The 12,012-nt window shown below is 32.7% G+C and overlaps 3 protein-coding genes across 5 annotated transcripts in view; 2 read left to right on the plus strand and 1 right to left on the minus strand.

Annotated features, from left to right (window-relative positions):
* LOC106665260 (rho guanine nucleotide exchange factor 17) overlaps positions 1-3,937 on the plus strand; it is a 72,763-nt gene extending 68,826 nt beyond the window's left edge. For 2 of the 3 annotated variants that reach the window (XM_014391569.2, XM_014391568.2), the window contains 14 exons: positions 4-120; positions 181-273; positions 333-664; positions 726-817; positions 877-1,093; positions 1,148-1,239; positions 1,363-1,609; positions 1,669-1,764; positions 1,822-2,013; positions 2,075-2,142; positions 2,206-2,354; positions 3,165-3,339; positions 3,393-3,563; positions 3,636-3,937. In XM_014391569.2, coding sequence (XP_014247055.1) covers positions 4-120; positions 181-273; positions 333-664; positions 726-817; positions 877-1,093; positions 1,148-1,239; positions 1,363-1,609; positions 1,669-1,764; positions 1,822-2,013; positions 2,075-2,142; positions 2,206-2,354; positions 3,165-3,339; positions 3,393-3,563; positions 3,636-3,865 — 2,271 coding nt within the window. In that variant the 3' untranslated portion in view covers positions 3,866-3,937. The remainder of the gene's footprint in view (positions 1-3; positions 121-180; positions 274-332; positions 665-725; positions 818-876; positions 1,094-1,147; positions 1,240-1,362; positions 1,610-1,668; positions 1,765-1,821; positions 2,014-2,074; positions 2,143-2,205; positions 2,355-3,164; positions 3,340-3,392; positions 3,564-3,635) is intronic. The other variant, XM_024228861.1, reaches the window with a different exon arrangement.
* A 917-nt stretch (positions 3,938-4,854) lies between these two features.
* Positions 4,855-8,684, plus strand: LOC106665274 (PI-PLC X domain-containing protein 1-like). Its single transcript, XM_014391595.2, has 6 exons — positions 4,855-5,211; positions 7,166-7,414; positions 7,488-7,654; positions 7,709-7,913; positions 7,972-8,224; positions 8,291-8,684. The coding sequence occupies exons 1-6, from the start codon at positions 5,085-5,087 to the stop codon at positions 8,538-8,540; spliced, it is 1,251 nt and encodes a 416-aa protein (XP_014247081.1). The 5' UTR covers positions 4,855-5,084; the 3' UTR covers positions 8,541-8,684.
* On the minus strand, positions 8,674-11,563 carry LOC106665275 (40S ribosomal protein S13). The gene is made up of 4 exons (XM_014391596.2): positions 11,435-11,563; positions 11,138-11,265; positions 8,915-9,080; positions 8,674-8,858 (listed from the first exon to the last, which is right to left on the minus strand). The coding sequence occupies exons 1-4, from the start codon at positions 11,455-11,457 to the stop codon at positions 8,720-8,722; spliced, it is 456 nt and encodes a 151-aa protein (XP_014247082.1). The 5' UTR covers positions 11,458-11,563; the 3' UTR covers positions 8,674-8,719.
* Positions 11,564-12,012: the final 449 nt, after the last annotated feature.

Genomic DNA, 12,012 nt, shown 5'->3' on the forward strand with positions numbered 1-12,012 from the left:
TAGTTCACCAAACAGTCTGTGATAGAATCTTATACTAATTTTATTAATAATTGGGAAAATGCCAAAGAGGCCATTAAAACAAATAGCCAATCGAAGCCTGCCTTTGCCAGATTCCTTGAGGTAAACAAAGTAATATTTCATAACGCAAAATAACAATGTTATAGATTTAAAATTTTACAGACAATGGCAAGGGAGCATAAAGGTAAACTGGCTTTAGATTCACTTTTAATAATGCCTGTTCAAAGAATTCCTCGATACGAATTGCTTATTCAGGTACTTAAAAGTATATTTAATAACAAAGAACATTAAACATGAGCATAACTGTTTTTTAGACATTATTAAAACACACTGAACCATCACATGGTGATGCAAGCATATTAGTTAATGCACAACAGGCTATTCATGAGCTAGCCGTGACTATTAATCTCGGTCAGCATAAAACTCTCAATCCGAGGACGTCTAACTGTCAAGAGTTGTCATTGTTGGAATCGATAATTGAAGGCTTAGCTGGCCTGAGCACTCCAGAAAGAACATTCCTTTGCCACGACCAAGTCAGTATTACAACATCTCAGGGTAGAAAAGATCGAGCTCTCTTCCTTTTCAACGACCTTCTGGTAATAACAAGTATCAAACGAAGAAGTGGTACAATAAGAAAAACGCCTCAGTAAGTTTCGGAGAAAATTAAATTTAAAAAATATATGATATCGTTGGAATTTCTTTTTCAGAAGTATGCCTGGCAGTGTAGTTAACACGTTAGAAGGGAATAAATTTAAATTATTAATGAAAATACCTTTAGATGATCTAGAAATAGTCAAAGGTTTGTTTACTGTTTAATCTTCATTAAGGGGTTCTTTTGTAATTCATTCACGATTTTAGATGACACTGTTAGAAAAATGCTTAAAGAAATGGAGCAGCTCAATTCAGACGTCTCTACCCTATCGCAGATGGCAGAACTTGTAACCACACTCCATTGCCCGCATTCACAGCTCGAGGAAAATGTTAGAGAAATGCTTTCTGCCTTGAACAAGCAGCTGACTGAAAGGCATGCAGCAGACTCGCAATTATCATATTTGGAATTGACCATTAATACACAGTAAGTTTTTCAAAAAACCTCATGTGTTACTGTGCTAATTCGTTCATTTGACAGCAGTGGGATGGAAAACATAGCGTTGATATTTTCCAAACCGGAGAAAAGGACGATATGGGAAGAAACATTCAACGGAGCAAAGCAAAGGCTAGGTGATTATTTTAAGACTATTGTAACGCTTTCTGATTTAACATTTCAACACAAACACAGTGGAATTAAGTGACAAAGTTTGTTTAAAAATAAAGATTCAGATTTACAGTGATCAAAATTCACAGCTCTCACTGGCGAGAGACGAGCCATGCCAGAACTCGTATCAGCAGTGCCGATTAGAAAGACACGCGCCGGTCTTCAATTCACCTGTGCGGCGCCCACTCATGGTCCAGGGCCCAGGGACGTTTGGGTTTGCAACAGTGACGGCTATGTCGGCCAAGTCTGCATTCTGTCCTTACACCCCGAGCCCACAGTGACTTCTTGCAATGGTGTTTGCAATGCCAGGATACTCTGTATAGCCCCCGTCCCAGGGTGTGTTTTTTCAATGTTGAAAATTTAGCTATTTTTTAAAAATATTTTATTATTGATAGGCTTTCAAATGAGAGTACTTCATGCATCAATTGTAACAGTGGTATAAGCATTTCTGTCGAAGATGCCGATAAATCTCCAAACATCCACCTTGATAGGTAGACTTAAAGAATAACGTTTAAAAGAAAATTGTAATAATGTAAAAAATTTATTAGCAGTAGTTCATCGAGCGAGGATGAAGAAAGAGAAGATGAAAATGAACCCCAGGTCAGCGAAGATACGCTCACAGGAACAATGTGGCTCGGTACTGAAGATGGTTACATACATGTGTATAACTGCACAGATAACATACGGACAAAGAAAAACAAAGTGAAAATACAACACAATGCTTCTGTTCAAAACATAATGTAAATTTATATCTTTCTCTCCTTTTACACACTTAATATAATTTTTTTAAACTGATTTCAGATATTTGGAAAACATGGTTTTTGTTGCTTTGGCAAATGGAGATGTTACAGTTTACTTCCGGGAAGCTAGTGAGGATTATAGAATTATATAAATTTTTATGTCGAATTTAAATTTTTGTTTGCTTGTTCTAGATGGAAATTGGAACACAAGTGATCCTGTCGTAGTCTCAGTTGGTTCGACTACAGTACCTGTTAAAAAAATGACTCCAATCAATGGACGACTTTGGTGCAGCTGCAGTACATCGATAAAAATACTAAATATATCATCTCTGACAGTCGAGGTAATTTTGTTGTCGTATTACCATGATGATTTAACTTTCACTTTCTTCTAGGTTTATCATAATTATGCAGACTAGTTTTTAGAGTTTGGTGTATTTTTCCTGTGAAAAAATATTTCCTTTTGCTTACTTGGCATTAATTGAGTCAGCTTGAATCATTTAGTTGTCATTTCTAATTTGAAAATGTTTTTATCAAATAAAATTTATTTTAAATTTCATAAACTAAAAAGTTTGATCATACGATTGAATTTTTGTTTAACAAATACCAATTTTAATATTTCTCAACGGTCATCATTGCTTATTAGTTCTTTGACCACGGGATTTTATTCTGCTTTTATTCTTGTTTTATGCTATAATTGCTGATAGCTATAATATTTACAATGTTCAATAAAAATGTACAATTCAATCATTTTATTTTATCTTCGTAGTGTCTGGCTGTCATACCTCGAACCTCTTATTTTTCCTATTCTTGATTTTTCAGCCCCATACTTTGTTGGACAATATTTCATTTCCAAAAATGTCCAAAGTAACTTCTCCAGACTTTTTCATGTCAGAGTCCTGCTCTTTTTTCTTAACAATCAACCACCTTTGTGGGGCCAAAAAGCGGCCCAAGCGAAAAGCAAAGCCTATAATTACAAAATCTACTGTTCAATATAGACAAATGTTGTGCCATTTGATTTTCTGCAGTAAAGTAGTTCAAAATTATTTTTATTCATGTTTGGAATTGACAAAATATCAAAATTTGTAAAAGTTCATTTCAGATTGTTCACCTTATTTTTTGCAATATATTTTATTTTTTTTATATTTTTTCAGCATTCTTTTGTTGTAAGCGGAGAAAGCAATAGGAGTGTTACTTCGATAACCGTTTCAGGATTGTCTGTCTGGATATCCCTTCACAACTCATCTACGATTCGGCTTTTCCATGCAGCGAGTTACGAGTGGCTTGGAGAAATTAACGTAGCTCCAGCCGTAACAAAAATGCTGGCCAGTACGTTCAATTCATTATGATTGATGATAAAATATTAAATGTTTCTTGTTTAGGTTCTGATGATATTATAAGGCAGCATAAATCTGCATGCCTGCGTATCACTGCTCTTTTAGCGTGCAAGGATTTGCTCTGGATCGGAACGAGTGCAGGAGTGCTTCTTACGATGCCGCTACCTCATGTAACCCCAACAACTACTAAACTGACTACCATTCCCAATGTCTCCGGTAATCATTGCTTTTTTTCATACTGGCTAATTTATCAATGTTATCAAATAAAACTTTAATTTTTGTGAACAGGCGTCCCTCATGGTCACACCGGTCATGTTAGGTTTTTAACTACAATAGATATGTCACTCAGCTCTGTGGCTGATCACAAAAAAAAGTCGTCTTTCCACAAAAAGCAAGATTCAAGCAAGCTTCTAGTCATATCGGGTGGCGACGGTTACGAAGATTTTCGATCAACGGGCATTTCAGAAGTCGCCGGACGGGAGGATTCAACTAACCATTTACTTCTTTGGCATGTTTAATATAATGGATTTTTGTGTATTTTATATTTAAATGTATATATAAATAATTAATTTATATGTTGTATAAATTGTTTATTTATATATTATATATCTAAATAATATATATATTATATATTTAAATAATATATAGCTATATATTTCTAATTTTAAGCCGTACATTTTTAAGAAAGATTTGATATATTTTGTTTTATTGCTGTTAAGAGTTGTTAAATTATTTGTTCCTATTTTAAGAGATTTGTAAAAAACCAGTGATCCCTAGATTTATATAATATTTAACTAATGTAAACATTTTTAACTGCAGTTAATGCCTAAATTGTGCCATAGGAAGTTTTACCATAAGGTGTGCTTTTTGTTTTTACTATAAAAAAAAGTATTGCTCAAAGTATATTCGTTCTTATAATGGCTTAAGAGTTAATACTTTGAAAAGACTATTAAATGTTTTCATTTCTTTTATTTATTTGCATACAGCATGAGTGAAACATTGATCTAAACAAAGAGGATAATATAAAAATGTGAAAGAGAATTTTTTTATATTAAATTTGTGATTATTGTTATACAGGAAAATTGTTAGTTGATGTGATTTTAATGCAGAGTTTACTATTATACTAGGAGAGAAATATTTGTCTTTTTTCAAGTTTTTTCTATTGATCATTTTTTCCTTTGTAATTGAAATGTTTTTTAAAATAAAAAAATGTTAATATTTTAATATATGTGAAGTATTTTTAGTTCTTGATAGCAAATATACTTATATTTATTTAAAATAAAGAGGTTGAACTTAAATATATATTTGCTTTTTTGTTGAATACTCTCCTTTTTAGGCTTTTCTAGAGAATTAGATGAAAGGAAAATCGTTTTATTAATAGAAAATATTTGAGGTGAGTATATTCTTCTCATGTTACACTCTTATTACATTATTATTACTGTTATAGGCATAATTACGAAGGCAGTTAAAAAACAGACTTGATCGCTTGATTTTTATCACATTTTCTTTTCTGATAAATCTTGTTTTTAGAGTTGTGTTTTTTATAAAGAACAGAGGTGGCTATTGTGTCAAAAATCATGAATAATTTTAAGCGAACAGTTTTTGGAATATCATTAGATAAAAGTCTTATCATTTACAAAGAAAGACAGATAAATAGATTTCTTATTTATTTGTGAAACATTGTAGTGTTAGTAGGCCTGTGAATTGCACCTAATCAATCGGCAGTGGTCTATCGTGATGCTCATTCAAAAAGAAATTATTTATTTATTATTAGTGTTAGTTTTCCAGATGGGGGAAATGGATACACTGAATGACCCGTATGAAAAATGCCTCCAAGATTCCAATTTAGAGCTGTTCAACACAGGTGAAGCCAAAGTATTGAATTCTAATAAATACATTATTTATTCTATCTGTAAGAAGACTAGATCCATCAAAGAATCAAGACAACAAAGTTTTGCACAGTAGCCTTTTTTCACGTCCATTTACCCTAATTTACATCAAAATCCGTGGTTTTGGCAAAGAAGGATTGTTCATTATTACCAGGCTAACCATGGAATCATTTGCACAAAATTAAATTACATGGGGAAATGTATGACAGTATTCTAGGCCCTTATAAATAAAACGACATAAATATTTAATTAAATACCCTGTCTACATAATTATAACGACTAGGAATTATACAAAAAAACATAAAAATAATATAATAAAGCATGATAATTACATACATATTTTTAACATTATGCTTTAAGTAACTGACATTTTAATGAGGAAACAGAAGTATTAAATAAATCAACAGTGATTATTTGGAGATCGTGAGATGCGGTCTGGTGTGATGTAGGTTTTAGAAAAACATTTTCTTTATCGGGCCAACGTTTCAATCTTTATTGAGATCATCTTCAGGGCTCAAAGTGTTTGTTTTCTGCGTAATTGTGTCATTCTTGTGTGTCGTGTTGAGAGTGCCCACTACCAAGAAAGTGTTCAGTTCAATAATGAAGGTAAAAACTGAAATGTTTAAATTAAATTTTAAAATGTGGAAATTTGAAGAAAATTAACTAATTGTTTCTTGTGTAATTTGAATATGTTGGAGAATCATTTTCATTATTTGGCTTTGCCCAATTTTATGGGAAATTAGATTTAATTTTTTCTCGTTTTATAAAAAAAAAAACGTATATATTATAAAAGTACATGGACAAAAGTATGACATGGATAACAATCGATAGAAATGATAAAGGACGAGTGAGTACAATGTTTAATCTTTTTAAAAGATGTGTGGTGATTAGTGACCGTTAATCAATAATTATTCAGAAATCGTGAGATGCGATCTGGTGTGATGTAGGTTTCAGAAAAAACATTTTCTTTATCGCCAACGTTTCGATCTTTATTGAGATCATCATCAGGGCTCAGTGTTTGTCTTCCGTGTAATTGTGCCATTCTTGCGTGTCGTGTTGGTGGGCACTCTCAAATTACACGGAAGATAAACACTTTGAGCCCTGATGATGATCTCAATAAAGATCGAAACGTTGGCACGATAAGGAAAATGTTTTTCTGAAACCTACATCACACCAGACCGCATCTCACGATTTCTGAATAATTTTTAAAAGATAATTCTTACTCACAGATTGTTGTTTTCAACCATCCTGATTTCAAGCTTAAAGCTCATCATCAGTTGAAAGAGTTACAAGCATGCTTCAACACGAATTATTGAACCCGCCGCCAATGTGACGTTCCAATGAGAAGATGGTTTTTAATATAGCTCAATTTTGAACGTGCGAAACCATGAATAATTTAACTGTAGAAGTGTATTTATTTTTTCTTTTTGAACTCACTATGATCAACTGTGCAAAGTTTATATGATTTATTTTATTGTAGTGTGTATTTTTTTAATCTCTGTTTTGTATGTTTTTACAATATTCTTAATAAAACACTGACTACTTCTACTTATTCCATCATAACCATTTTTTATGTTACGTGACGCTAAGAAAAATAACTATTGAACACTACGATATTTTTTACCTTGTTTCCAATTAGCCACAGGTAATATCAAAATTTGATCTTTTTAACACATAACATATGGTCCTTGTAGGTTGAGACAGGACAGAAATGGGAAGAGAAAAGATGTCTATGTCAGAGTTCATGATTATACAGGTTAAATATTAAATACCCATTTGAAAAATCCATCATTCTATCTATAAAGTTAGAGATGCTTTTGACCTAAATTTTTTACCAGAAGGACTTGGCCATCTCTTCTAGGCTTATTTTGAATACTATATTATGATTGCCCCGGTCGATATCTTATATTTTGTAATTGCAACCTGCAGATGATATCTATCTGGAAATTGTCATATCCCCCTTGATTAACGCGAAGTCCGAAGCTGCAAATGAAATGAGGATAATCTGGTATGACGAGTTATTTGGGCCAGGAGATGAAATAATACTTTATGGCAATGAGACAAAATTATTCTCAGCACAATTAAGTGCTGAAAGCGGACAACTAGACACTGGAATATTTTTTGACGACCAAGGCGATATGCAATATGTAGCAACTTTTCAAAAAGAAAATAAAACAGGTAAATGTTTGTAAAGTTTCAAAATTTATGTTTAATTTATTTGACAATTTTAATGTGAATTGTTTATTTTTAGTCACAAAATCATATTTCAAAAAGTACCCTAGATGGATGAACGCAAATAAAAAATACTTAGAAGACTTGTATGTGTATGAGGCATTCATTCCTGGTACGCATCAATCTGCGGCATATTACGGCAACAATAGAAAAACGTTAGTGATCTACAACTACCTTTACACACAGGTTAGAAAGAATTTCCTTTCTTAACAAAAACTCTACTGAAATTTCTATGCACAGGACTTGAACATTTATGATCAACTCATGCACGGAGTGAGATATTTAGACCTGAGAATTGGCCACTATAACAGCACTGATGAAAAATGGTGGTGCAATCATGATTTGTTGCCAATGAGGCCTTTGAAACCAGTACTGGACCAAGTGAAATTGTTCTTGAATCAGACTAATGAAATAGTCATCATTGATTTTCACCGATTCCCTATTGGTAACAATTAAAAAGAAAAAAAAATCCAAAAACTTCTATTACAGCTCATTTTCTTTAGGATTCAATGATAAAATCCACGAAGAGTTTGCTAAATTTTTAAAGCAAGAACTCAACGATTTGGTCTACCACAATTACAAAAAAAAGACAACATTTAAAAACATTTGGAACAGCGGAAAACGTCTGCTGATTTCTTACAGCACAAGAAACATTCATTCAAATCAAAAATTCATGAAACCGCCCGTAAAACAATACTGGGGAGACAAACAGTCGTTATCAAGTCTGTATAGCTACTTGCAATCACGGTTACTCAAGTGAGACAAATTATAAAAAAAAGAAGAAAAATTATTTATAATCATAACAATTTATTTATTTTTAAGTCCGACCAAATCTAAAGAATGCAGTGCAATGATGGCCGAGTTAACACCGACATCTTTGATAGTCATATTTGATCTGATGGGAGGGCTGAGAAAAATGGCTAACACCGTCAACACTAACCTCACGTTAGAGTTTCACAATGAATGGTCAGAAAAAGCGAACATTATTGCTGTTGACTTTGTTGAAAGTATTGGTATCGTAACAGCGGCGATTAGAAGCAATGTGATCAAACATTGTAAAAGAAAGTTATAAAGATGTATGTATACATATATATATTTTTTCTTTCAAAAAGCCTTTAAACCATTAAGTTAATCATTATTATAAACCATATTTTTAAGTTTATGAGGGTATTAAATGTATTTTTGGTACAGTATAAAATAAAACAGAAAGTGTAAATTTTTTTTGTATTTAAATCGTTTGTTTAAAAAAAATTATGCAACAAGGGCAGACGCTGTGCTCGATTCATACTTCCAAACGGGTGGCAGGGTTCCCTTTGTTTTGTAGTAGCGGGCCAGCCTGTGGATCCTCGATTCAACGAGAATCAAACGGAACTTTGAGTCTTTGTCTTTCCTAAAAACACACGTACATTAAGTTGGAAGTAATTTAATTTAAAAAAAATCAAATACCTGTTTCGCTCAAGATGCTTCCTGATAGCAACAGCTTTTTTGATGAGGAAATACAAGTCCTCGGGAAGATCGGGTGCAAGACCGATCGCTTTCATTATCCGCAAGATTTTGTTTCCTGTGACAAATCGCACCTGGGCGACACCGTGTGAATCCCTGAGTAAGACACCTTTAAATTTTAACAACAGTTATTAATTTAACAGCAAAGTAAAGAAATGATTTGTAACACAGAAAAACGAATACATGAACTTATTTATTTAAACATTTACACTCGATCTGTTAGGTCTAAGTCAATCACTGTGAGAAAACAAAAAAACAATCTTATCATAAATGACTGAGCAGAGTTTATGCTATGCCAGACAAAATAAGTCTTCCTAATTCAAAATAAACTGGCTAAATTGGAAAATATAAGGATTCTTGGTATGTATAAGAGAAAATATGAAGAAAAATATTTATAACAAGCTTCTTGCCAAAGTAATGAATACAATAGACAATGTATTAAAGTACAGTCCAAAAATCAAAAGAAACTGATTTATTTTACAGTTTTTGGATTAAGCTGTAGTCCTCCACATGAAGAAACTGTATAAAAAAAAAGAACTTTTGCAAGTATAAATGATAAATAATAATAAGAAAGGATGTGGATAACAAAATAGATCTTAAAGGGTGAAGCTTGAAACACATCCCCTCGTTGTTTTAAATGGTGTCGAGGATTTTAAGGGTCGTATGTTGAAAATTATCGGAATAATTCCTAGTCAGTTGGCCATACTAAAAGGTTTAGGTAGGAAGAAGGTGCCTGTCCACTTAAGAGTAAATCGCTCAAGAACTCTTGATAGCAACTCTCAGAGTTAAGTGTTTCTCAGGAGCTACTCTCCATCAATTTTCTCGCGAAAACTCTGAAGAAAGTGTCCACAGTCGATCCAGTCGACTATTGACAGTGGTAGGTAAGATGGCATTGTGACAGAAAAGCAACATTTTAAACAAAAGGAAGAAAATTAATAAAATAAGGGCCCGGGTTAAGCCATGGATCACAAGACAAAATAATTTTGGTATAAGCATACACTTACTCGAAAGAAATTAATTAGCTGGAAGACATACATCAGTTCAGAAATTATGAGAATATTATATTTATTTATGTAACATGTAATTTTTATTATGTATCATGAATTTATATGAATGTGTACACACACAAACGCACGCGCGCGCGCACACTTATTTAAACAAGATTATATAATGTAATATACATTATATAATTATGTATGTTTATTTGTAAATTAAATTTTAATAATTTACTTTTCAAAATCAATTGTATAAATTGTCTGGCAACATCGGAATTACATCCCAATATCTGGATAAGAGGTTAAAACAATGTATCTATGATTGCAAAAAATCCAAACAAAATCGTACAGCAGCTACCCACCATTTTAACACCAACACAATTTTGATTTCAACAATCCAAAAATATTAAACACAGAACAAAACAAACATAAACGTAACTTATTAAAACTAAGCACCAATTACAGAAAAGACATATGTTTGCTCAGCTGCGGCAATGCTAATATCATAAATCAAATTCAATATCAATAACATGCATTTTATGTATTAGAATAATGAATCCAATAGACAATGTACTACAAGGTACATTCTGAAAATCAGAAGAAACTGATGTATTTTACAGTTCTTGGATGAAGCTGTAGTCCTCCACATGAAGAAATATTTTGATTGTATATGAAAAAGAACTGTTGCAAAAGTATAAATTATAAATAATAAAAAAGAATGTGGATATCAAAATAGATGTTAAAGGGTGAAACTTGAAACTCGTTCTCCCATCGATTTAAATGGTGTCGAGGATGATAAGAGTGGTATGTTAAGGAAAGAGGTTAGGCTAGCGGATAGGGTGGAGGGATAGTTTAAAGTGGAAATTGAAGAAGCGTGTTCCTTCAGGAATGGGATTTTAAGGTCTTTATGGATCATTTGATTGGTGACATAAAAGGGAGTGATGAGGATAATACGGAGAACTTTACAGCACCTCCAAAATCTCATCACTATCTCGGTCATTACACTTATTTTGTGAGCTGCTCTCAGAGAGTGAAGAAAGTTTTGATTAGGGAGCAAGCGATACAAGTCCACTCTCTGAGTCGCCCGCCACTTTCCTCTGAGCACTCACAGAAGCGTGTCCATTAGCGAGTACTCTCAACCGGACAGGTACCATTAAAGATGGGGTCTTACCGATCTGGGATGGCGTGTGGCCCTTCTTCGCCAGCTTATAGATCTGCTCCTTGACGTCGTCCGCCGATAACTTGAGCCAGGTCGGGACGCTGCGACGGTACGGCAGTGCGGATTGGGAAATACCCTTTCTGCAAGGAAAATTAATTAATAAAAGATCAACAAAATGTATACATAAAAACTCGGCAGTCAGGGCGGATGTGCTGTGTGGTACCGCAACACGCCGATCGACTAACCGACTTTTTCACTTTTCTTTTTTTTCAATTTTTATTATATAAATAATAAATATAGCTAAATTACCCAGGTGCGTGCATACGACCCATGTTTAGTCCTTTTTGTTAACTTTAACCTCTCACAAAAATCACGTGAAACGAAAGCTCCCGTACGAAGAACTGGAGGAAACGTGAAACCTGGCCGATGCGTGAACATTCACACAGCCACTGCCTTCTTGATCTAGAAGTACAAAGAATCTATTTCCGACAAAATTAAATTTTTTAAAAACATAATTAATTTACATTATTAACATTATAACATTATTAATTAACATTTTAATAATCTCAATAATATTATTTTTAAATTAAAAACAATAAATAAATAACAGTTTTATTGTAAATAAAACCCTTTAATAATATAAAATGTAATTTTTTTTTGGAATGTCGTGAAATATGTAGATTGAATGACTAATAAAAACATAAAACTAAATCAAAATTAATATTTAATAATAAATTATAGTTTTATTACTTCAATATAGTCAATTTATTTATAATTGTACGATTTAATAGTTTCCTATTAAAATGTGGTTTAAAGGTTTTAATTGCAGGCCTTGCCAGGAAATAAAGAGCCCCTCTCTGAATTCTAAAGTTGATTTAAAATAATTA

Source organism: Cimex lectularius, unplaced genomic scaffold (genome assembly GCF_000648675.2).
Source record: "Cimex lectularius strain Harlan isolate CLEC.00 unplaced genomic scaffold, Clec_2.1 scaffold297, whole genome shotgun sequence".
Classification (NCBI taxonomy): Eukaryota; Metazoa; Arthropoda; class Insecta; order Hemiptera; family Cimicidae; genus Cimex; species Cimex lectularius.

Excerpts from the sequence above, each read along its gene's own strand:
- LOC106665274 (XM_014391595.2), top strand. The coding sequence starts at position 5,085 with ATGCTCATTCAAAAAGAAATTATTTATTTATTATTAGTGTTAGTTTTC. Across the intron at positions 5,212-7,165 it reads TTTAGAGCTGTTCAACACAG|ATGATATCTATCTGGAAATT; the intron begins GTGAAGCCAAAG and ends TGCAACCTGCAG. Across the intron at positions 7,914-7,971 it reads TTTTCACCGATTCCCTATTG|GATTCAATGATAAAATCCAC; the intron begins GTAACAATTAAA and ends CATTTTCTTTAG.
- LOC106665275 (XM_014391596.2), bottom strand. The coding sequence starts at position 11,457 with ATGGGTCGTATGCACGCACCTGG. Across the intron at positions 9,081-11,137 it reads CCACACGCCATCCCAGATCG|GTGTCTTACTCAGGGATTCA; the intron begins GTAAGACCCCAT and ends TAAAATTTAAAG. Across the intron at positions 8,859-8,914 it reads AAGCATCTTGAGCGAAACAG|GAAAGACAAAGACTCAAAGT; the intron begins GTATTTGATTTT and ends GTGTGTTTTTAG.